Source organism: Herpailurus yagouaroundi, unplaced genomic scaffold (genome assembly GCF_014898765.1).
Source record: "Herpailurus yagouaroundi ecotype Mexico unplaced genomic scaffold, PumYag 139, whole genome shotgun sequence".
Classification (NCBI taxonomy): Eukaryota; Metazoa; Chordata; class Mammalia; order Carnivora; family Felidae; genus Herpailurus; species Herpailurus yagouaroundi.
Genome location: NW_024412394.1, coordinates 12,171,607 through 12,194,240, shown reverse-complemented (window position 1 = coordinate 12,194,240; position 22,634 = coordinate 12,171,607). Strand labels below are relative to the sequence as shown.

At 46.8% G+C, this 22,634-nt stretch overlaps 1 protein-coding gene across 2 annotated transcripts in view; it reads left to right on the top strand.

The window, feature by feature from the left end:
- Positions 1-22,634, top strand: part of CLIC5 (chloride intracellular channel 5) — a 160,173-nt gene that overhangs the window by 104,061 nt on the left and 33,478 nt on the right. For both annotated transcript variants that reach the window (XM_040473679.1, XM_040473680.1), the window contains 3 exons: positions 7,618-7,727; positions 11,497-11,622; positions 20,173-20,279. In XM_040473679.1, the coding sequence (XP_040329613.1) occupies positions 7,618-7,727; positions 11,497-11,622; positions 20,173-20,279 (343 nt within the window). The remainder of the gene's footprint in view (positions 1-7,617; positions 7,728-11,496; positions 11,623-20,172; positions 20,280-22,634) is intronic.

The following is a 22,634-nucleotide window of genomic DNA, read 5'->3' as shown; positions in this document are numbered from 1 at the left end:
TAAATGAGCAATTCTCAAATGTTGTTGGTGGCCTCTTGGGGTCGTTGAGGCTCTTTTGGGGATTCTGGGAGGTCACAACTATTTTCAAAGTAACAGAATTTCTCCCTGAGGTTGAAATTTCATGAGTAAAAGCTACTAGTGCTTGAGCAAAAATCAAGGCAGGGGTACAAACAGTGTTAGGAGTCACGTGTGTGCAGAAAAAAAAAGAGTCTCATTTATGAATGTCCTTGATGAAGCAGCAAAAAGTATATAACCTAATAAAGTCTCAACCCTTGGGTACATGTCTTTTAAACGTTCTGGCTGATGAAATGGGAAATGCACATAAAGCTGCTGGGCTGCGTTCCGAAGCACAACGGTCCTCTAAGGATTAGCACTTTCGTGATTGAGTTGTGAACCCAACCAGCCGCTTCTCTCACAGAACAGAGATTTTACTCGAAAGAACAAGTGGCGGACAAACTGGCTCCTCAGGCTTGGTGTTTCCCAGACGTTCTCTGGAAAATCAATGAAATGAGCCTGTCATTTCGAGGATAACAACTGACAGTATTTCTGGCCAGTGATAAAACACAAGCTTTCGAGAGAACAGTAGACTACTGGAAAACAGATAACCTGCTACCATGCACTTGACCACTTCTCTTAAACTTCTCTGATGAGCTCGGTGGTGATATTACTGAATGAAATATTTTGACATTGTGTGATGAAACGTATCAGCATTTGGAAGATCTGCATAACTCGGTTGAAATGCTGTTTTCCAAATGACGAATTTGTGATGTTAAAAAATCATTCATGGGTGAAAGATCCATTCATAGTGTGAGACAGATGAATGGGGTTTAGTGGAACAGAAGAACTTCATTGATAGGGTTTCAAATTCCACCTATCAACTCGGTTTTAAGAAACTATCACTCGAGTTTCGGTATGGCATTAAAGAAAAATGCCCACAATTATCTGAAAAAGCTATTAGATTACTCCTCCTGTCTCCAACTACATATCTGAGGGAGGCCAGATTTTCGTTTTATACTTCAACCAAAAACAAAAGATTGCAGAAGCCAGCTTCTATTAAGTCAGACATGAAAGATTTTGCAAAAATATAAAACAATGCTGCTCTTCTCACTCAATTTCTTTTCTTAAAAAATATTTCCTTTATATTAAAATATGTTATTTATTTTAGCATACAGTATGTTTCTTATTATTACTGTTATGTTTAAATCAATAAGTATTTAAAATATTTTTTAGCTTTCATTTGTAATACAGTAAATACAAAAGCTCTTTGGGATTCTCAACAATCTTTAAAAGCATCTAAGAGTTCTGAGATCATTGGGGCACCTGGGTGGCTCAGTTGGTTAAGCATTCGACTTCGGCTCAGGTCATGGTCTCAAGACTCGTGAGTTCAAGCCCTGCGTGGGGCTCTGCGCTGACAGCTCGGAACCTGGAGCTTGCTTCGGATTCGGTGTCTCCCTCTCTCTCTGCCCCTCCCCCACTCACCCTCTGTCTCTCTCAAAAATAGAGAAGTATTTAAAAAATTATTTTAAAAAGAGTTCTGAGACCACAATGTTTGAGAATTGCTATCTTCAATAAATCTCCACTAGTCACTTGAATTTATAAAACTATAGGAATTTGTGAGTGCGACGGTGAAGGCGGAGAGGAAGGTGGCTGCATTACTCAAGGTCACACAGCAAATTAGAGGCAGAGATGGGTTTAGAACAATGATCTCCTGCTATAGTGTGTTATACAGCCCAACCTTCTTTCTCAGGACACTCTTCAGAGTTCCAACATCAGAATTTTGAGCTACTCGAGCCATAAAAAGGGAGTAGTACCACCCTCCCTTCAACATGCAGCCACTTCTTGTTGCTGAGGACAAAGTAAATAAAACATGGCCCATGTTTTGGGAGGACCCAAGCTCACCATTTACAGGGAGAGACTATATGAAAGGCAATGTCTCATAGTGTATAATATGACTTACCTGGCACATAACATAATGCATATTCATACAACCTACATAATTACATTATACGGTTATTATCTTTTGCGATATTATGTATTATGTAAGTTCTATTATATATAGCATATAATAGAGTATAACTTATAGTAAATACATTTACTATATCTAGGAAATAGGAAGTACTTTGGGGTCATAGTTGGCTGGTGATTTTGTGCATGTGTGCTAGGCTCATGGCAAAGCAGAATTGTGAGGGGTGCCTGGGTGGCTCAGTCGGTTAGGTGTCCGACTTAGGCTCAGGTCATGATCTCACAGTTTGTGAATTCGAGCCCCGTGTCGGCCTCTGTGCTGACAGCTCAGAACCTGGAGCCTGCTCCGGATTCTGTGTCTCCCTCTCTCTCTGTCTCTCTCAAAAATCAATGATACATTTAAAAAAAATTCAAAGCAGAATTGTGAACTTGGGAAGATTGCCGTCAGTGGTACCCTGTTCTCCTGACACTTTCTGGCTTGCACTGGTTTCCTAGGCTTTCATAACAAATTACCGTAAACTGGGTGGCTTTTCACACACAGAAATTCTTCTGGAGGCTAGAGGTTTGAAATCGAGGTGTCAGCAAGGTCACATGCTCTCCAAAGGCTCTAGGGAAGGATTCTCTTCCTCATCTCTTCTAGCTTCTGGTGTTTCTGGCAATCCTTGGTTGTTCCTTGGCTTGTAGATGAGGGACTCCAATTTCTACCTCTGTCTTCACATGAACTCTTCCCTTGCATATCTTGTGGCCAAACTGTTCTCTTCTTATAAGGACATAAGTCATATTTAGAGCCCACCCTAATCCAATATGACCTCATCTTAGCTTAATTTCCTCTTGTAGAGACCCTATCTCCAAATAAGGTCACACTTACAAGTTTTGAAAGGACACAGGTTCAGTGTGTGTGTGGGGGGGGGGGGGGGAGGCATTATTTAACTTACTACACTGCTTTTGTGCTTGCCCTCTGCCTTCATTGTTCAGAACCTCTTTGGGCCATCCATCACATTTTCCCTCACACTTTTCAGGGCCTGGAGTCCCATTGAGTTTCACGTGGCTGTTCCCTGTTTGTGTTTTGCTTGGTTGCTACAAGTTCCCTTCATTGAACCCATGAGTTTAACCACGGTTTATCTGGGCCGCATAACTGGTGAGCTGCCAAGGAGGAAAGGGAGAAGCTGAACAACTCAGTAGAAAACAGAAACAACAACAATAACAACAACAAAGATGAATACCTGGATGGAAACACGGGCTAAGAACTTGCATAGACATTTCTCCAAAGGAGATCCAGATAGCCAACCGGTATATGAAAATATCTCAGTGTCACTCATCATCAGGGAAATGCAAATCAAACTCACAGCGAGATATCCCCTCACATCAGTCAGGATGGCTATCATCAAAAAAACCTACTGGGGCGCCTGGGTGGCGCAGTCGGTTAGGCGTCCGACTTCAGCCAGGTCACGATCTCGCGGTCCGTGAGTTCGAGCCCCGCGTCAGGCTCTGGGCTGATGGCTCAGAGCCTGGAGCCTGTTTCCGATTCTGTGTCTCCCTCTCTCTCCGCCCCTCCCCCATTCATGCTCTGTCTCTCTCTGTCCCAAAAATAAATAAACGTTGAAAAAAAAAATTAAAAAAAAAAAACAAAAAAACCCACTGACCCAACCAGCATTGCGGAAGATGCGGAGAAATCGGGACATAAGCGTGCTGTTGGTGGGAGTGCATTTGGAGAAGCCACAGTGGAAACCAGTATGGGGTTCTTCCAAAAACTAAAAATAGAACTGCCTATGATCCAGCAGTCTCCCTTCTGGATATTTATCCAGAAGAATTGAAACTAGGATCTTGAAGAGATAGTAGAACACCTTTGTCTTCAGGGCAGCACTGTTCACAACACGCAAGAGGTGGAAAGAGTCTAAATGCCCACGGACGGATGAATGCCTAAAGAAACTGTGAAGTCTATTTTAAGAGGCCTTGAAATAGAAGGAAGTTCCGAAAACTTGACACCAGGGAGGAATCTCAAGGACATAAGGCTAAGCGAATTAAGTCAATCACAGAAAGACATCTACTGCGTGATTTCGTTCCTGTGAGGTCACGAAAATGGTAAACATCATCGAATCAAAGCGAGGAGTCGCGCTTGTCAGGGCCCGGGGTGGGGAAGAGGGAGACGAGGAGGTGCTATTCCATGGGAATAAAGTTTCAGGTGAGCAAGATCAATGAGCTCTGGAACTGTGCTGTGCAACGCTGTGCCTGTAGTCAACAGTAATGTATTGTCCACTGGATGTCTTAAGGGCTAGATCTCGTGTTCGGTGTTCTTCCCACAAGAAAGGAGAAGAAAAGAGAGGAAAAAAAAAGAAAACGAAAGAGGAAGCTGAGAATCCTCCCATGTTGTGTTTATTGCTCCTTTGGCAGTTTTCATTTACCGGGCCCAGTATCATCGTTTAGGACAATAGTGAAAATGGGGGGATCTGCGAAGGCCAGGACCCTGTGCACCTTCCAGCACAGCTGTGTGCACGCGGACTGAAGGGTGGGGTGTGTGCGTACAGCCTGAGCATTGTCACCTGCAGCTCTGTGACCTGGGGCCACCCTGTTAACCGTGTTTGGGTCTTCAGACTGGACCACAGGCATGGCGGCGGAAGCCCTGCATCTGGAGCCAGATAGCCTGGGTTCAATCCAGGGATCCTTAGGCCAGTTATTTCCTCTCTCTGTGCCTCAGTTTCCACATCTTGCAAAAGGGTGATAATATCCCACTACATAGGCTTCTCATGAGAAATAAGTGAATTCATATTATATGTGAAGCATTTCGAATAGTGCCCGACAACGCAGACATCAGTTGTTACCATTACATGAGTTTTCTGTCCAGCCAATAAGAATTCCAATATTTTACTGGTTCCTCCTTCAATTCCCTGTCATTGCCCCTCCCCACGCCCACCAGAGCTAAAACAGGTGACAGTATATGGATACGACTTTTGGTTTTGTTTTTTAATTCTTGTCACTTATAGTGTAACCGGCCCTAGGGAACAGTTCCTTTGTCAGGATGTCTTAAAGGACCAGGAGCCAGGTACCCGTTGAGTGAGTGCTTCCCGGGAAGGTCTTAGGGGGCTGACATCATAAACGCAAGTTAGCAAACCAAGCTGTTATTAAATTCACCGTTGCCTGTCGGAGTGTGGCTTTATCGGTAACTTTAGCTCTGTGGGTAGGTGTGGCGCCCACGCTGTGCCCTCCCACCTTTCAGATTTTTGAATAACGGAGCCCATGGTGTCTCAGCTGCTCGGGAGTGGGTCCGTTTCCAGCACCAAGGAAAAGTGAGAACTGAATAGGGATGGGGCTTTTGGTGTCGTTAAGAGAGAGGTAAAATAACTGTAATTTCATAGCAATTACCTACAACCAACACCGTCAAAGGCGCCAGTTTTCCGCGATAAACCTGAGCCTCTGCTGGGAGCAGTTTGCGAGGCAGAAATAAGCACACAATTAGGCTCTCATGTATGAAAGACGGCGTCACCCCCTCCCCACCCAAATGCCACAGCTGAACAGACCTCAAAGGGGAAAACTCGCGTTGCATTTTGGGAGTGCATTTTTTTTCTCCCTCCCTTAGAAAAAAGTCTTAATAAGCCCCCATCCCAGGACCTTTGGACTGTTTGCAGCTTTGCCGGGAAGCCCGGGGGGCCTTCACTCCCCTGGCCCTCCCTGTCCTTGGAGGAAGGCACTCCAGCCACCTCTTGGGGCCGTGGTTTCCAAGGCAGCTGCTAGCAAACTGGAGTGAGTGGGTGATTCCCCTTCTAGGCACCATGTCAGGGGCCCGTAAACCACTCGGTGGAAACGAATCACACAGGGATCGGTTCTCCGACCTTTTTGTTTGTTCATGGATGTGCTGAAAATGAATTCCTTATAAAATTCACGTCTCTGTAGCCCGCTCAGCAATAAAGCGAAACTTGCCTTTCAGTTGATTAAAAAACAAAAACAAAAAAGCCATGCTATTTTGAGGAAGGTACTGAGAAAGGGAGATCTAGTGAGCAGAATTATGCACTCAGTAATGCTGTTATTATCATTATACAGTAAAACCTTGGTTTGCGAGCCTAATTCGTTTCAGAAACACCCTTGTATATCAAAGCAAATTTCCCCATAAGAAATAATGGAAACTCAGATGATTGGTTCCACAACCCAAAAATATTCGTATAAAAACGATTACAATACTGTAATATAATACAAAATAATAAAGAAAATACCAAATATAAAGAAAAATAAACAAATTGACCTGCACTTTCCTTTGAAAACCTTCCTGGCGGGTGTGAGGGAGATAAGAGAGAGGAGGGTTACTGTGTAGGAGATCTTTCACTATCACTAATGGAATCACTGCTGTCTATTGGCTCAATGGAATCTTTTTCTGCATGGGGGCCATTGTATACGCTCACTTGGATGTAGACTACAATAGAGTATTAATAAACACTTGTCATATACTGTATTTAATGTAACTGGCAATCAGGCAGCAGAGGAAAGGGGCTATATCCGCAGGCAGCCTGACCTACAACGAAGCAAAACATTCCTGAGCTTCCTCTTGTGTAGAAACACAAAGAACCGTGCATAGGTGCTTTGAAGCGACAAAACATACACTAGTGCCAGTTGGGGGCACCTTCCAACGTTCTGAAACATCACTGATTTTCTGCCACACGCTGGCCTGAGACTGAGCATCCAGCATGGGAGCCGATCACCCACAATCCTGCAACGAGAGAAAGAGACAGAACCATGGGCTCAGTTGGGATCATGTGACATTCAGCATCACGTACTACTCGTATGGCAAGACATCACTCATTTATCAAGTTAAAATGTATTAGAAATGTTTGCTCGTCTTGCAGAACACACAGAACAGGTTACTTGCCATCCAAGGTTTTACTGTATATGTGTTCCTGCCTTATCCACCAGCCAACTCCACAGAAGGCCATAAGCTCCTTGACCAAATGCATTTTTTAATCTCCTGTGTAATTTTCTCCAGTGCCTTGCACATAATCGAGAGCCAATATCCAGTTATTGAGTAAAAGAATAGTTTAACAAGCGAATGGCTTCTTGACACTGAGGTAAAGAACCAGTACTAAGGGGGCTATTGATTAAAATCTTGAGTCTGCTGTCTGGATATAAAGAGATGGGTTGAAGTCTGAGGTATTTGTACTCATGACACACCATGGAGCAACGACCAAAGGATAGAACAGAGTAAACCAGGGAGGAACATAGTTGGGTTCGGTATAGCCAAAGAAAAGTATTTCTAATTGTTAGAAGTTCCCTCAGAATGGACTGCTTTGAGAGATATAAATTGTTGGTGAGTGGAGATATTCAAACACAAACTAGATGATGACTTGGGGGGACAGAAGTTGGTGGTCTAACATCATTTATATTAGACTATGTGGTGTTGAAGATCTCCCTTTACCCTGAGATGGTTCTATGGTTTCAGAAATTTATGAGTACATACTTGCCATACTGGGAACTCAAATTCAGTTCAGTCTGTATTGATTGAGTCCTTACCGCGTGCCAGGCATTGCCCTGCAAAGATATTAGGAAGACAACAGTAAGATAGGGCAACTGCCCTTTGAAGTTAGACTGGTCATGGCTTTAGTAAGTTCTCTGTATATTCCTTCTTGCTAACACGTACATGCCGATTCAAGACTCTGGTTCTCTTCTTTCTAGGCTGGAATCGATGGGGAAAGCATTGGCAACTGTCCCTTCTCTCAGCGTCTCTTTATGATCCTGTGGCTGAAAGGAGTTGTGTTCAATGTCACCACTGTGGATCTGAAAAGGTAAAAAATGCTGTATTAATGAGGGGTACCTTTGGCTGCAGGACCAGAGATCTTTCTCTGGGTGGGGAGGGGCACAGCTTGCCCATGGCTCCCAGCAGCCTCCTGCTCACACCTCATTGGCCAGACCGTGTCTCAGGACCCTCCCCCACTTACAGGAGAGACACCCGGGACTGAACATTTCTCTGCCCAAATTAACAAGATTTGAGTAGCAAGAAGGAAGGAATGGATATTGGATGTGCAACTGTGAGTGGCACAGAGATGGGCACGCATATCTAAAAATCCAGGAGTCAACCATTCCAGTAGTGTTAGTGCCCCATCCTGGGGGACCCTAGCGGGACTTCAGGTGTAAGAGGCTGAATTTCCAGGGGGTGTTGGGATCTGACCATTTCCTCTGCTTTGTCCCCAGTTTTAGAATTCCTTAGTGTGAGCCTTCTGGACCATAGGGTGGGACGGAGAGTCACTCGTGCAGTTTTAATGGTTGTTAAAAATACCAGGCATCATTCACTATCTGGAGCCACATGCATTTCAGTCTTACATCCTGTTTCCTGTCTTTCGCCTGTCCTATCAGTGAGCTCAAGGCTCACTCTCTGAGCGTTCATCATCCACCTCTACCTTCTTCCCTGGCCAGTTTAGCATATTCTCCATGTTGCCTTTGTGTAAATTATTCTATACCCAGAACCCTACCATCTAGAAGTATCTAGAGATATTTCCATTTGCATTTTCTATTATCACTTTAAAATTGAGGGGGGCCTGGGCGGCTTAGTCGCTTGAACATCCAACTTCGGCTCAGGTTTGTGAGATCGAGCCCCATGTCAGGCTGTGTGCTGACAGCGTGGAGCCTGCTTCATATTCTCTCTCTCTCTCTCTCTCTCTCTCTCTCTCTCTCTCTCTCTCTCCCTGTCTCAGGCCCTCCCCTGCTCAAGCACTCTCTCTTTCTCTCAAAAATAAACGAACATTAAAAGATAAATAAATAAATAAAATCTATGTGTCAAAAATTGTTATCTGTCGTTCCTCCTTTGAGTTGGGCTCCCCTCCTGAATTCCTGGGTTCTTCCGTTGTCTAAGCACTGGAGAGTTTCCAGCTCCCTTCTTTTGCCACCTCCATTGTCAATCAGTTGCCAAAGGCAAGGTATTGTCCCTCTGTGCTGTTGCTCACCTTGGGGCCTTCTCATCTGCTCCCAAAGCCCAAAGCAGTGGTTCAGGTCCCACCACTGCCAGCCCGACTGTTTCTTTGTTCTTCCAACTGGACTTCTCCCTTCCGGGTTCTCTTTTTTTCTGATCCATCCTGTATATTATCCGAATCTTATTCTTCCCCAGATAGTTCTTTAATCATGTGGCTCCCCCACTCAGAAAACCTTCTGATCCTTCCCATCATCTGCGGAATAAATGTAGCTGCAGCTCTCTGTCTAATCTTCGGCCCTTCCCAACGTTGTTTCCCGATGCTTCTCTCGGTGGCCTCTCCATCTCTGTCAGGTTGGACTGCCTTTTGCCCCATCCCCTCTGGCCTCCAGCCCCTGGCTAGCATGTTTCCTCGGCCTCCTGGAGGCTCTCCCGCCTTCCTGAATGGACAGACTGGTGTTCAGCCCCCCTCCCCCGGATTATCATCTGCGAAAGTGCACTTGCAGGTTTGGCTGGGGATCAGAATGGGAAAGGAAGCCACCTCAAGCATTCCTCAGATGCTTATATTGCCGTCTCATATCTGTTATCTGACCCTGCCAACACCCACTGAGGTAGGCCAGGCGATATCAGAACTCCAGTCCAAAAGATATGGAAACTTTCTTACTGCAAAAAAAAAAAAAAAAAGAAAAAAAGGGAAGAAACAAGAGACAAAGAAAGAAAACATGTATATAGCAAAGAGTTAAGGACCTTTTAAATGTATGATACAGTGAATATTACTTTCTTGTCTTGGCACCACCAGTTATCGGCTGAGTGACCTTGAACAAGGCCCTTCATTTCTCTGAGCTTCCGTTTCCTCATCTGTACAATAGGGATAAGAACACTGCCTTGTATAGGGTAACTGTGAGGATGTAGTGAGGCAGGCCATGGAAAGCATTTACATCCACTATTGTGCCTGGCTCGTATCAGGAGCAACACCCACAGACTGTTCTTAGCATCATTCCTTCCCTTGTGGAACTGATGATGCACTCAGAAAAAGAGGGCTGATCTATATTAAATAGGCCATAAATTAGACTTGGTGACATGGAATTAAATGCTAATGTCGAGTGTCATCCATAAATGCTGAAGAGGGTCAACAAGGACAGAGGACCGTAACTGACCAGCAGGTCACTGGCCAAGTCCACCTAAACAGTGACAGCTATAGGCAGCACTCCTCAGTGATGCCAGACGCCAGAGACCATTGTACTCTCGGGTCACAGGAAAAAAAAAATAATTTCTGTGTCTTTAAAAACTTTTTTTTAATGTTTATTTATTTTTGAGAGAGAGAGAGAGAGAGAGAGAGAGAGTGAGCGTGAGCAGGGGAGGGGCAGAGAGAGAGGGAGACACAGAATCCGAAGCAGGCTCCAGGCTCCGAGCTGTCAGCACAGAGTCCGACGCGGGGCTCGAACTCACAAACCGCAAGATCATGACCTGAGCCAAGGTAGGGCGCTCAACCCCCTGAGCCACCCAGGCTCCCCAGTTTCTGTATCCTTAAGCCACAGAGAGGTAGTGGCTGACAAATACAATGGGTATAGATTTCCCCTCTCAACTGAGGAACCCCAAGCATTTTCTGCCTGTGTCAGCTCTGGAGAACAGGAGGAGCAGGTAAAGAATGTCCTCTCATTGTCCAGATGAGGGACACGCACCAAGTAAACAAAGGGACCAAGTAGATGAGATTTTAAAAATACTTCTGGTCGCAGCCGCCTTAAGGAGTTCCAAGTGTCACACAATGCAGCTGGAGAGGATGTGTGTTTGGGCAATGATATGGGAGTAGCACCCTAATTGAAATTCTTCCCGTCCCCTCCCAAACTGATTACGCCCGCCAGGAATTTGTTTCATTACAGACTCCTCTTCGCCCTTGTGTACTTTTCTTCTGTTCTTCCCTCTCATGTTTTCCACTCCCGACTCCCACAAGTGTTGTGTGCTCTGCGGGAGCATTTGGGGTGACTCGGATGTTCAGCCCTGCGCAGGGAAGTGTCTTTTGTTGTCCCTCCCCTCCCTTACTGTTTCCTTGCCTCATGCCCACCCCACCCACCACCCCCTGCATCGACCGGTCCTCCTCCCTCACTTGCATTTCCGCCAGCTGGTGGAAGCATGGAAACATGCCCTTGGCACCGTCAGGGCCCCCGGGCCAGCCCAAAGCCACTTTCTCTCCTGTGGCCCATACCCTTAACGGTGCAGAAGATCTTTCTTAGCATAAAAGTGTGATTGGATTCATTAATTTTTAAAATGCTGAAGCTTGGGATTCTGTACAGTGCATTTTTGTTAAGCTGAGGGGTGAAGGAACTTTTGAAAGCAAAGCCCAGCCTCTGCCCTGGGTGTTAACATCTTGGTGCTCATTTAGACGGCCACCTGCCATTCCTTTCTGATTTTTCGGTAGGACTCAGTTCCTTCATCTTGACTTACTCTCGTGACTTCCACCGGACAGACTCGCTGTCACACCACATCCCTTCAGAGCTATCTCCACCCTCCCTTGCCCTACACCCCCCACCACACGTCTGTTCTGCCCACAGAAAGGCTGGACGGCCCAGGGAGTGTCATTGACAAGTCGCAGGTTGCCCGGAAGGTGAGGCGCCCTGATGTAAGCCACCTCCTGAATCTCGATCTCTCTGCAGAAAGCCAGCCGACCTGCACAACCTGGCCCCTGGCACGCATCCGCCCTTCCTGACTTTCAACGGGGACGTGAAGACGGACGTCAATAAGATTGAGGAATTCCTGGAGGAGACCTTGACTCCTGAAAAGTAATGAGCTGCTTATTTCCGAAGCTGATGACGGGCCGGGGTGGGTCCGTGTTGGAACTAGAAAAAGCATGGCATTAGCTTTGAGGAGGCAGATGTCCAGCGGAGCCGCATCAATCCAGAGCCTAGGACCCTCTTTTCAACCCCAGAGGGCTACCAATCTCAAAACCGCTCCACAAAGTCCAACTCCAAGGGTGGATACCCCTGTGAACAGGATATGCCTCCTAAGGAGAGCGCCGGGAAGGGTGTCCCCCCTGTCGCCCTAAGTGAGTCCTCTCCAGTTGAAGGGTGTCCGTCTCCAGTTCACTTTGCCTGAAAGACCCCTAACCGATGGCAAAGGCTCCCCCATTTTAGAACGAGAGCTGGGAGGCTGACAAAATGTGAATAAGCCAGGAGAGCGGTAACCCCGTGACTTAAAACCACACCCAAGTATGAATAGGAGTCACAAACCTGACGAGGTCTGGTTGGAGCCCATATTCAAGGATTAAAAAAGACTGACTCCTCTTCTTTAATCTTTTTTTTTTTTTTTTTTTTTGAGAGGGAGAGAGAGAGAGTGAGGAAGGGGCAGAGAGAGAGAGAGAATCCCAAGTAAGCTGTAGAGCTTTATGCTGTCCTCGCATAGCCCGACGTGGCCTCGAACTCACAAACCATGAGATCACAATCTGAGCTGCAAGGCAAGAGTCAGATGCTTAACCTGCTAAGCCACCAGTGCCCCTAGACTGACCCCTGGTCTGAAGTGAGCCCCAGGGGACATGGTAAGGAGGAGATCAGAGGGCTGACTGTAGGCTTGGGTAGACAAGCTGTAAAAGAGGAATAAAGGGAGGAAGGTGAATTCTGAAAATTGATGGAAACTAGACTTGTTGGCTATACTTCATTGTAATCAGGGATTCAAACAATCACACGGTTTTGTTTTAACTAGAAGAAGGTTTCTATAGGCAAGGCACAGACTCCATCCTGTAGGACAGCCACTGAGAAGTTTGAAGCGAAAGTGGTTAGAGCCCATTTTCAGGCTTACGTCGGGGCTGGGGAGACAGGAAGGCAGAGAATGGAAAAGCTGGAGGTGGAGAACTCAATTAGGAGCTACTTGGTGTCAGCCCATGGAAGACAGACCAGGTGGCTGAGCTAAGGCAGAGGCAGTGAACTGGGGACAGAGAGGTACGAAGGACCTCAGTATTTACTTAGCACATAAAATAACTGGGATTTGACCACTGGAAATCACCATCTTGCATTTATTTTAAAGTTGTATTTATTTATCAATACTTGTATAGCCCTAACTGTGTGCCCTGCGAGATGGATGCTACAGTTGCCTCATTTTTTAAAGTGTATTTAGAGAAAGAGAGACAGAGACAGAGAGCTTTTGCACAAGCGAACGAGTGGGGGAGGGGCAGAGAGCGAGGGAGGCAGACAATCCCAAGCAGGCTCCTCTCACGACCCTGAGATCATGACCTGAGCTGGAATCAAGAGTTGGACACTTAACTGACTTCAACCACCCAGGCGCCCCACCAGTCGCCTCATTTTACATTTGGGGAAACTGAGGCATAGAGAGGTTGAGTAACTTGCCTAAGGTCACGCATCTAACAAGTCACTGTTAAATTAAAACTCCCAGTCACGCTCTGAATAAGCCTTAACATTTCTACATTCCTCCTAAAGGGTGTTCTTTGTCATTTACATTGGGACAGTTGATTTTCATACTGAGAGCGGAAAGCTGCCTCAAGCCCATTGGAAGCAGCTGAGTGTAGACTTTGAATGAGCTCATTAATTAAATCAGCCATACCCCCCTTCTCAGGACACCAGCCAGCCACTTTGCTGAAAGGGGCCCGAGAGGGCTCAGGGGCCACCCCCCTCCCTCGGGCCTCCCACCTCCTCGCTGGTGCTGGTTTGAAATCCCACATGAGACAATACATGCTGTTTGCAATAACTAGACAGGGTTTAGACTTTGCGTGGGAGACCCAGGAGGGGATGTCCAGGGCGAAGCTATTTTCTTTGGGAAGTGAGACCCACACTCAGGAGTGACCACTTGCGTCAAGGCCAGTGGGGAACGCGAAATGGAAGCGGTGGGGAGCAGCGGGTCCTACTGGGTCCTCGGCCAGGCCCGTGGGTGGAGGTATGCAGCGCTGGGCTGGGCCTGCAGGGAGCTGCGGCTTGCTCTCCTGGTTCAGTCGTGTGCTGTGACCCCCTCGGATGTTCTCTCTCGGTGTGAAAGGATGACCCGAGGCCCCCCCTGCACTAGATGCTCACCTTAGCCAGGATCCCTCCGCCTCAACCGGCTGTGCCTCTCTCCAGGCTGTTTCTCTTACTCAGGGGTCTCCTGTCTACATCCATAGTGGGACCAACGGGGCCCATAAGACCCCCGGAGTTACAGTCTTCCAGTGCACGTGTACATTCTTCCACGGGAGGACCGTCATCAGATTCGTCATCGTTTCATCCTTCTAAAAAATTTCCATGATCCAACTAGAGCTAAGCGGGGTTGGACGCAGACGCTGCCTCCTCTCTTCCCTGTCCACCCCCATTACCTGTCCTGAGTTCTGCTTCCTCCATGCTCTTTTTGTGCGTCAGTGATGCAACAACTCACCACACCCAAGTAGCGGAAACTCAAAACTGTTACAATGCCTGTCTCTCGAACTCCACCAAGATGGAGGCCGTAGCGATGAGACCATCAACCCCTCCAGAGCCCCGAGGAGTGTCCTTTAGATGCCTTTCTGTGGGTTAGACGGGGGCAGATGCCCCAGTTACCTTCCAGTAAATGCCACCTAGCCGGGACCTCGGCACCACAAAGGGAACCTGCTATTCTACCCACAACAAACCGCAAGCCCCTGCTGGCTTCCCGCTGCCTGGATCTGGGAGGCCCCAGGAGAAGTGCAGCCTGCCCCTCTGATTCTCTAGGGGGCAGCAAACCCCCCATAACTGTTCACTGAATGCCGCTCTGCCATGTGTTTTTCATCACACCACTGTTTGTAAAAGCTGCCAGAGAGCCAAGGCATTGTGGTAGCCTTTTTCCCCTTAGCTTTATTTTTTAAAGGAAAAAACCGCATGCAAACACTCCAACCATTTTTTTTTTTTAAATCATATTTGGTATTTGGTCCCACAAAGCATTTGGTGTCAAAAGGAATTCAGGAAGTCTCCAGTAGTTTCTAAATGAGACTCACTTCCATTTCTTCCCAAAGACTGGCCCAGTTAATGCTCAACAGGGAAGCCCCGGGATTAGCGTTGGCGATTGCTGTCGAGGCATGCTGGGCCTCACCTCTCACCTCTGTAGAATGGCCAGGGTTCAGAGGATCCAGAACTGAGAGGCAGGAGACCAGACTCTAGCCACCTGTCTATAGGGCTTGTTTGTATGGCCTTGGGCAAGCTTGTCTCCCATTTTCTCACGAGGGGGTGAAACTACATAGTCTCAAAAATGCCTTTCAGCAGAAGCTCCGTGATCCCATGAGGGTCTCAAAGCGCTTTACCTGAGCTGCTTATTATTTAAAATAACCCTAGTGCATAGATGGCTGTGCTAAGAGGTCAGGAGGGGAAACAGATAACGGAACATGGCGCAGTATGTGGTCAGTCAACTAGCAAGAACGCGTTGGGTGTAAGCAGGATTTGGAACATTGCCAGAATTGGGAAACACTCCGAATTCATGAGTTTAAGAAGCGTTGAGGGATCTCTCACAATAGTGTAAAACAAGAGTGCTTTTTCTCAACCCTCTGGGAAGTAGAGAAGCAGCCTCAGTACCAACGACAGGATGGCACGGTGGCTGAGAGGATGGGCTTTGGGGTCAGAGGGACTTGCGTTCTAATCCACACCACTGGGTTGTGCCACACTGCAGTAACAGATTAGCCACAAAAATCTCTGTAGCTGAGCAGAGTGCAGTTTATTCCTCACTCCAGCAAAGTCCGAGGGGGCAGTATGGCCCCCTTCCATATTGTAGCCTTTGGAGTACGGGACCTCCAAGGCTCCTTCAGCAGAGAAGAAGTAAGAAGGTTCCTACCAAATGTTTTTATTTATTTTTTTATTATTATTTTTCTAACGTTTATTTATTTTTGAGACAGAGGGAGACGGAGCATGAATGGGGGAGGGTCAGAAAGAGAGAGGGAGACACAGAATCGGAAACAGGCTCCAGGCTCTGAGCTGTCAGCACAGAGCCCGACGCAGGGCTCGAACTCACGGACCGCAAGATCATGACCTGAGCCGAAGTCGGACGCTTAACCGACTGAGCCACCCAGGCGCCCCCTGCCAAATGTTTTTAAAAGCCATGGTCGTGAGTGGTTACATCACTTACCCTCTCATCCTATTGGCCAGAATCCAGTCACATGGCCCCAATCTGCCTGAGAGGTAGAAGCTGGGAAATGCAGAGAAGCGTGTGGATATTTAATCTTTCATTCTCAAATCTCTAAACTAATGATCGTAATGTTGATCTCATGGGGCTATCATCGAAGATAATACTTCTTAGCCTAGTGCCTGACATTGAGTAAGAGCTCATTAAATGGCCTCTTGAAGCATTAGAAAGAGAAGCCAGTCTCCCTTTTTGGTGACTGTTTTCCAGATGCAATCATAAGGACCTTTGTCTCAAAACCACAGATCCCAAGGGATGTCTTTTAATGACTAAGCCAGACCCTGTGTACCTCTAAAAATCATTTGCTTAATTAGCAGAGACAAGACAAGCCAGCACACAAAGATCAGAAGAATCGGAAGCATTAACCTGTTTCTCAAGTGAGGATTTGGTGAGGTGAGGAAGCAGAAATAAAGGGAAAGGGAGAGAGGAGGTCCATCCCCTTTTAAGCTGATTAGAAAAAGGACAGTCAACACTCAACTGTCAGGAGAGACCCTAGAATCAGCTAAGGCCTCTTCATGAGGGCAGGAGAATTGTCTTTCTTTCTCCAGTGTATCCCCAACCCCAGGGCCTGCTGGATGCTTAATGCTTGTTGGTTTTATTGTATGGGCCCCTTTTGCTCAGTGGCATGGTCGTCTCTGAAGTGAGATGTCAGTTGGGATCCTAAGCTAGTCATAGCGTGCATATATATATATATACATATATATATGTATATGTATATATTTATAGCATATATATATATTTTTCCCACTAATATGTACAAAAAATTTTTTCTTATGAGAAGCCAACTGTTTTACATCCCAGAATGAAACTTAAGTGCTTGTCTGAGATGAATGCATTTGAAATACGATCTCTTAAAAATAGAATGGAGAGAAATTGTCATCAGTTAGAGCAGGGATCAACAAACTTGTCTGTAAAAGGCTAGATACTAAGTCTTTTTGGCTTTAGGGGCCATAGAGTCTGTGTCACAATCCTGCTGTTGTGGAGTGAAAACGGCCACTGACAACATGAAATGAACGGACGTGGCTATGTTCTGATAGAGCTTAGGAACGCGGAAATATATTTTTCATATTATTTTCACATATCACAAGATACTGTCCTCCTTTTGATTTTTTTCAGTCATTTAAAAATGTTAAAAACTATCCTTAGCTCATGAGAGGTATATAAACAGATATTGGGCTGAGTTTGGCACATGGGCTGTAGTTTACTAACCCCGGAGTTAGAGCAATTCATCATCTCTGATTGTCATTAGACCACATCACAACCTTCAAAGATGCTTCTATGAATGAAACACTATTTCTTACTTAGCCTTTTAGAGAAACAGAATGTATTCTGTAGCCAGCCCACTTCTAGGCATATACAAAATATGGTATAAATATGGAGCTGCATTGAATGTATTTAACATCCTGGATAGTAGCCTTCTCAAGTCTAGTTACCGAAATCGGTGAGATTAATATTTGGATACACATTTCTCACAAAGACAAACTTCAAATGGGACAGTAAGCTATGCAGTAAAATCTCAGTAAATCATAGTACTTAGAAAACTGGACAGTATTACCACCATGGCCCTTTGTTATCTGTCTTAGATTTGGTTCTATCTACCCATGTTGGGCCCACGCTGATGGTGAAGAAATGGTCACATTGTTTCAAGTCTGACCGAATGATGGCATAAAGCAAAGTAAAACAACAAATCCAAACAAATAGTCCACTGAAAATGCATTTTCCAGGCCCTTCTCTCTTTACCTTATCAAGCAAAAACAAAGAGCCCTTGGTAGTTATTAATAATAAAGGCAATCAATTCTTTTTTTTTTTTTGTTTCAGGATCCCAAATAATGTTTTTTAAATATAATTTATTGTCACTTGGGCCAACATACAGTGTATATGGTGTGCTCTTGGTTTCGGGGGTGGATTCCCATGATTCATCGCTTACATACAACACCCAATAAGGCAATCAGTTCTAAGAGCATGCCAGATTCCACATCCAAAGGCCAGAATAGGGAAGGTTGATCCTAAGTTCAGTATCTTGGATTACCTAGCATCTTGCAGGAAACGGTGTTGTGCCCGCAGTTATAGCAGATGAATCTGATAATTCCCGGTGTGCTCAAGAAGACCTGTGTGCTGAACTTGTTCAGAGCGCCCTCTGCAGGTGAACAGAGAGATTTCATTCATGGTGCTCAGCCAGGCTGGAGGGAGGGCTTTGGGGCTTTAAGGGTAAACAGTAGAGTCCGTGAGAGGCCACAGGACAAGGGCCTGAAGAGCTGGGCTTCCAAAGTGAAACTGCCTGGGTTGGAGTCCCGGCTTTGCTACCTAGCCGTGTGACCTCGGGCAAATTGCTTAACTTCTCTGGGCCTCGTTTTTCTCATGTGGAAAATGAGCCCGATAATAGCAAAAGTTTTGTAAAGATAAATGACGAATACACATAAAGGGGCTAGAACAGTGCCTGGCACATAGCAGGCACTCAATACAATGTAGGTTTTGCTGATATCAGAGAAGTGATGTGATTGAATATGAGGAACACTGCTCCAGGGGCAGGCCAGATTCTCAGGGTCCCCCAACCATTTATTATCCATGGGCCCTTATAATGGCCATTTTACCTCTCTGGTCTCTGGTTGCTTTCCCTGTAAAATGAGGACCATAATGCCTTCTGTATCTGCCTGATGGCAGAGGGCTGGACCCAGTGACCTTCTGAGGACTCTTCTGATAGCAATATCTGAGATTAAACAGCCGCCTAGCATGGCCCAAGAGTGGACGGTCTTACCTAATGGGCCATTTGAGGAGTGAAAGGAAGGAAGGAAGGAAGGGGAGAGAGAGAGAGAGCGAGAGAGGGAGAGGGAAAGAAAAAGAAAAAAAGAAAAAGAAAGATAAGAAAGAGAGAAAGAAAGAAAGAAAGAAAGAAAGAAAGAAAGAAAGAAAGATTAAAATAGAGGGAGGGAGGAAGGAAGAAGGAAGGAAGGAAGGAAGGGAAAAACAGAGCAACAAGTAATTTTTAGAGACTTTCAGTTCATATTACTTAAAACGTTAAAAGAAATTTTAAAAGTATTTTGCTTTTTAACATGAAGCAGTCAAACAGTGAGCAGTAGCCGGCTATTTATGCAGCGATCACAAAGGTCCACATAACTGTGTAAGTACGCATCTGTCCCCCATCTCCGTCCACCCCTGCCTGGTCGCACACATAAAACGTTTGTGAAATAACATTTCTGAAAAATTGGTCTGAATTGGTCACTTGGATGGTGCTGAGGGGGTCAAAGCCGTGGATTCCCACACAAGCAACCTTACCTCGTCCAGGTTTAGAGCCAATAGAAAACAGTCCTAACTCCGGGCTGCCTCATGTATTCTTCTGGTGTCACATGAAAGACTGTGCAGAGGTGAGAGGCTGGATCATTGCAAATCTGTCTCCACGCCTGGAAATAAAACCACTGAAAACACTTGTGCTGTTGGAGGCTGGTGCTTTCCACATCTTTTTCCCTCACACAAGTAAAAAGTGTGCGAAGGAGGCACACCTGGGGGGCTCAGTCGGTTAAGTGTCTGACTCTTGAGTTGAGCTCAGGTCGTGATCTCATGGTTTATGGGTTCGAGCCCCTGGTCAGGCTGCACACTTAGCACAGAGCCTGTGCCTGGGATATTCTCTCTCCCTTTCTCTCTGCCCCAACCCCACCGCTCTCTCTCAAATAAATAAACATTAAAAAAAAAAAAAAAAGAAGTGCGTGGGAAGGATATTTCAGAAGAGGACCAACGGTACCCTTTCTTTTGAGAAATGGTTTCCAAGCTTCAGTGGCAAGGTGTTTAGTATCCCCTGGCCCATGGAATTAATTAGCTCAGTACAGTTAGGATTATCACCACAAGCCTGGCAGTGGCTGGTTATTTTAATATGATTTGGGAAACCTCAAGGACCCCACCTGGTGTAGAGACAGACTCCTCTAGAGTTTTGATTAGAGTCCTTTTGTTTGTCCAAACGCTGTTTGGTCATCTCTGAAGAGGGCACGACCCAGGCCCTCTGAACGGTTTTTCCGGCTCTCTGCCCACAGACTGTGTCCTACCCCCCCTCCCCACCCCAGGCAACTCTCCCAACCTCACTGGCCTCTGTTTTCTCTTTTCTCTGCCCATCTGCCCTATGGGATAGGTGTAAGATCCCCCAAAAGATCTGTAGATCAAACTAGAAACAGGGATGTTGCTAGTCATTTGGGGTAAAGGAGCTCCAAGTTGTCACTGATTCTAGAACACCATGCCTTCCATTCCAGGTACCCCAAACTGGCTGCGAAACACCGGGAATCCAACACGGCAGGCATCGACATCTTCTCCAAGTTCTCTGCCTACATCAAAAACACAAAGCAGCAAAACAATGCTGGTGAGTGGCTCCCTTCCACCCAGAGCCCCTGGAAGTAGTGACCTCTGCCCTGGGCACCTCAGGTACTTAGGTCAGAGAAGCACCTGGAACCAATGCGACTTGCTATTCGCCCACACCCGTGTCCCCTGTGACACAGGGGCTGTAGATCCTTCTTTTTGTCTGGTGCAAGAGAACGGCCCGTGGCCCTTTCTGCTGAATTTGGAGGGAGGGATGCACTTTGTGTTCTGAGCGTGCCTTACGGCACATCATAATGGTCTGCACAGAAGGTTCCTGCCTCGGCCATACCACTGTCCGTTTGTGCCACATTCATAACCCTGCCTGTGTTCTCAGGAGGCCCTGATTGGAGCCACATATTCCAACTTCCTTCCAGTCCCTGAAAGCTTGCTCAAGGAAGGAGTTGTGCAGAGGCCATGGTGGGACGGCAAGCAGAGCCTTGCCCTACCGCAAGTGCAGAGGGTGCTGGGGAAGCCACATCTCAAGACCTGGTTCATCCTCCATCTGGCCTTGGCTACAGAGCCCAGGACTAGTTTTCTTATGAGGCCTTCTCGGAGGGGTCCGGGCACCTCATTTAAGCTCAGTGCACTTTAAGTCCCTCATTTGGCCTTTCCTTTAAGAATTCGCCGAAGCAATTTGAATAGAACTCACATTGAGCACGGGTAACACTTGAAGAACTGTGATAGGCCCCGGGAGGAAAAAGAAGAAGGATGAGAAAGTTCGCTTGCCTTCAAGGGGGAAAAGGAGCACCTTAAGGGTGGGAGCCTGGAGCCCAGCACAGAGCCAAACAGAGCAGGGGCTTCATGAATCTTTGTGAATGAGTGGCCATCAGAGGAACACACAGTGGACCCAAGAAAGGTGGGAAATGCTAGACACTTTAGGAGATCAGAGGAGAAAGGCATCTTTGGGGACAAGGTGACCAGGAGGGGCAGCCATGCATGCAGGGAAAGGGAAGAACATTTTGGCAGGAACAGAGTTGGTGCCGTGGAAAGTAAATATTTTGGTTAACAGTTACTGAGGACCTGGGTGGTAACAGGCACAGAGTAGATTCTAGGAAAACCAGAAACGGATACTTTCCCCGTCTTGAAAACCTGGCTGGTGCAGAAGAAAAGGCTTAAATTCACAAAAAGCCAAAGAGCAAGAAAAGAGGCAAGGGAGTCTGAAGAGCTCATTAGCTGCCATGGGGAAGGGGAAGCAATATTTGCCAGAGGGGTTCCGGGCAGGAAGAATGTACCCCAGGGCCTTTGAGAAAGCTGCTTTGAAGGGGTTTCCCCTGGGTCATGAAGGTTAAGGGGGAGTCAGTTGGCTGTGACTATAGGGAGGAGGTGATGGGGAGCTGGGAAAGTGCCAGTGACAGAGACTGGGGAGGGTGGCCAGAGCCTGAAGCGTCAGCCCGGGAGGTTGGGTTTTATCCTGTGGGCCACGCCAGCCATTAGAGGTGCGTGAAGAGGCGCCATAAGGAGAGTGGCCTACGGGGAGAAGAGGAAGAAGAAGGGATGTGGAGATATTTTAAACATGCTCCGTGCTCTTGCTTGGTTGAGGGCCTATTTGGAAATGGGATCTGCGCAGATATCATTAGTTAAGGGTCTCGAGATGAGATCATCCTGGGTTTAGCGTGGTCCCTAAATCCAACCACTGGCGTCCTTGTAAGAAGGGGAGAGGGCACACAGAGAGCAGGGGGGTGGTTCCTGTGAACGTGGTGCAGAGATTGGAGTGCTGTGGCCAGGAGCCAAGGACGCCTTGGGCCACCACAGCCTGAAAGAGGCAGGAAAGGACTCTCTCCCCCAGCCCGCCCCAGAGCCCTGTGAGGGAGTGTGGCCTTGCTGACACCTTGATGGTGGACTTCTGGTCTCTAAAAGGGGGTGAACAGATTTCTGGTGTGGTAAGCCGCCCAGTTTGTGGTGCTCTGTTGAGGGCACGAATGTGGCCCCTCACGGCCGTGTGTGCGAGGGCAGGCCGGGCTTGCCTGGCTGGGGACCCGAGAACAAATGAGCCGACCAGTGGTTTGTGCTTGTCCCCCCCCGGGCCAGGACTGGCTCTCAGCTCTCAGCTCCAGTTTGCAGATTCTACATCCAGGGCCCTTTCCTCTCAGCCACAAATACCTTCCTTCATACTTGTCAAAGCACCCTCGGGAGGATTCTCTCATCTGAGCCCTCCAGATTTTTCAGGTTACAAACAGTATTTACATATTCTCAGTATTTACAGTTCTTCTATCCCCAAACCCAAAGCAGCAGTTTCCACTGAACATCATGTATCAATTTCTTACAAACTCAACACTCTCCAATTTTCATTGTTTCCACTTCTTCTCTTTCACCCTGTTTTTCTCTGGGTCGGGTTTTGCCCTCCTGACTCCTTCTCCCC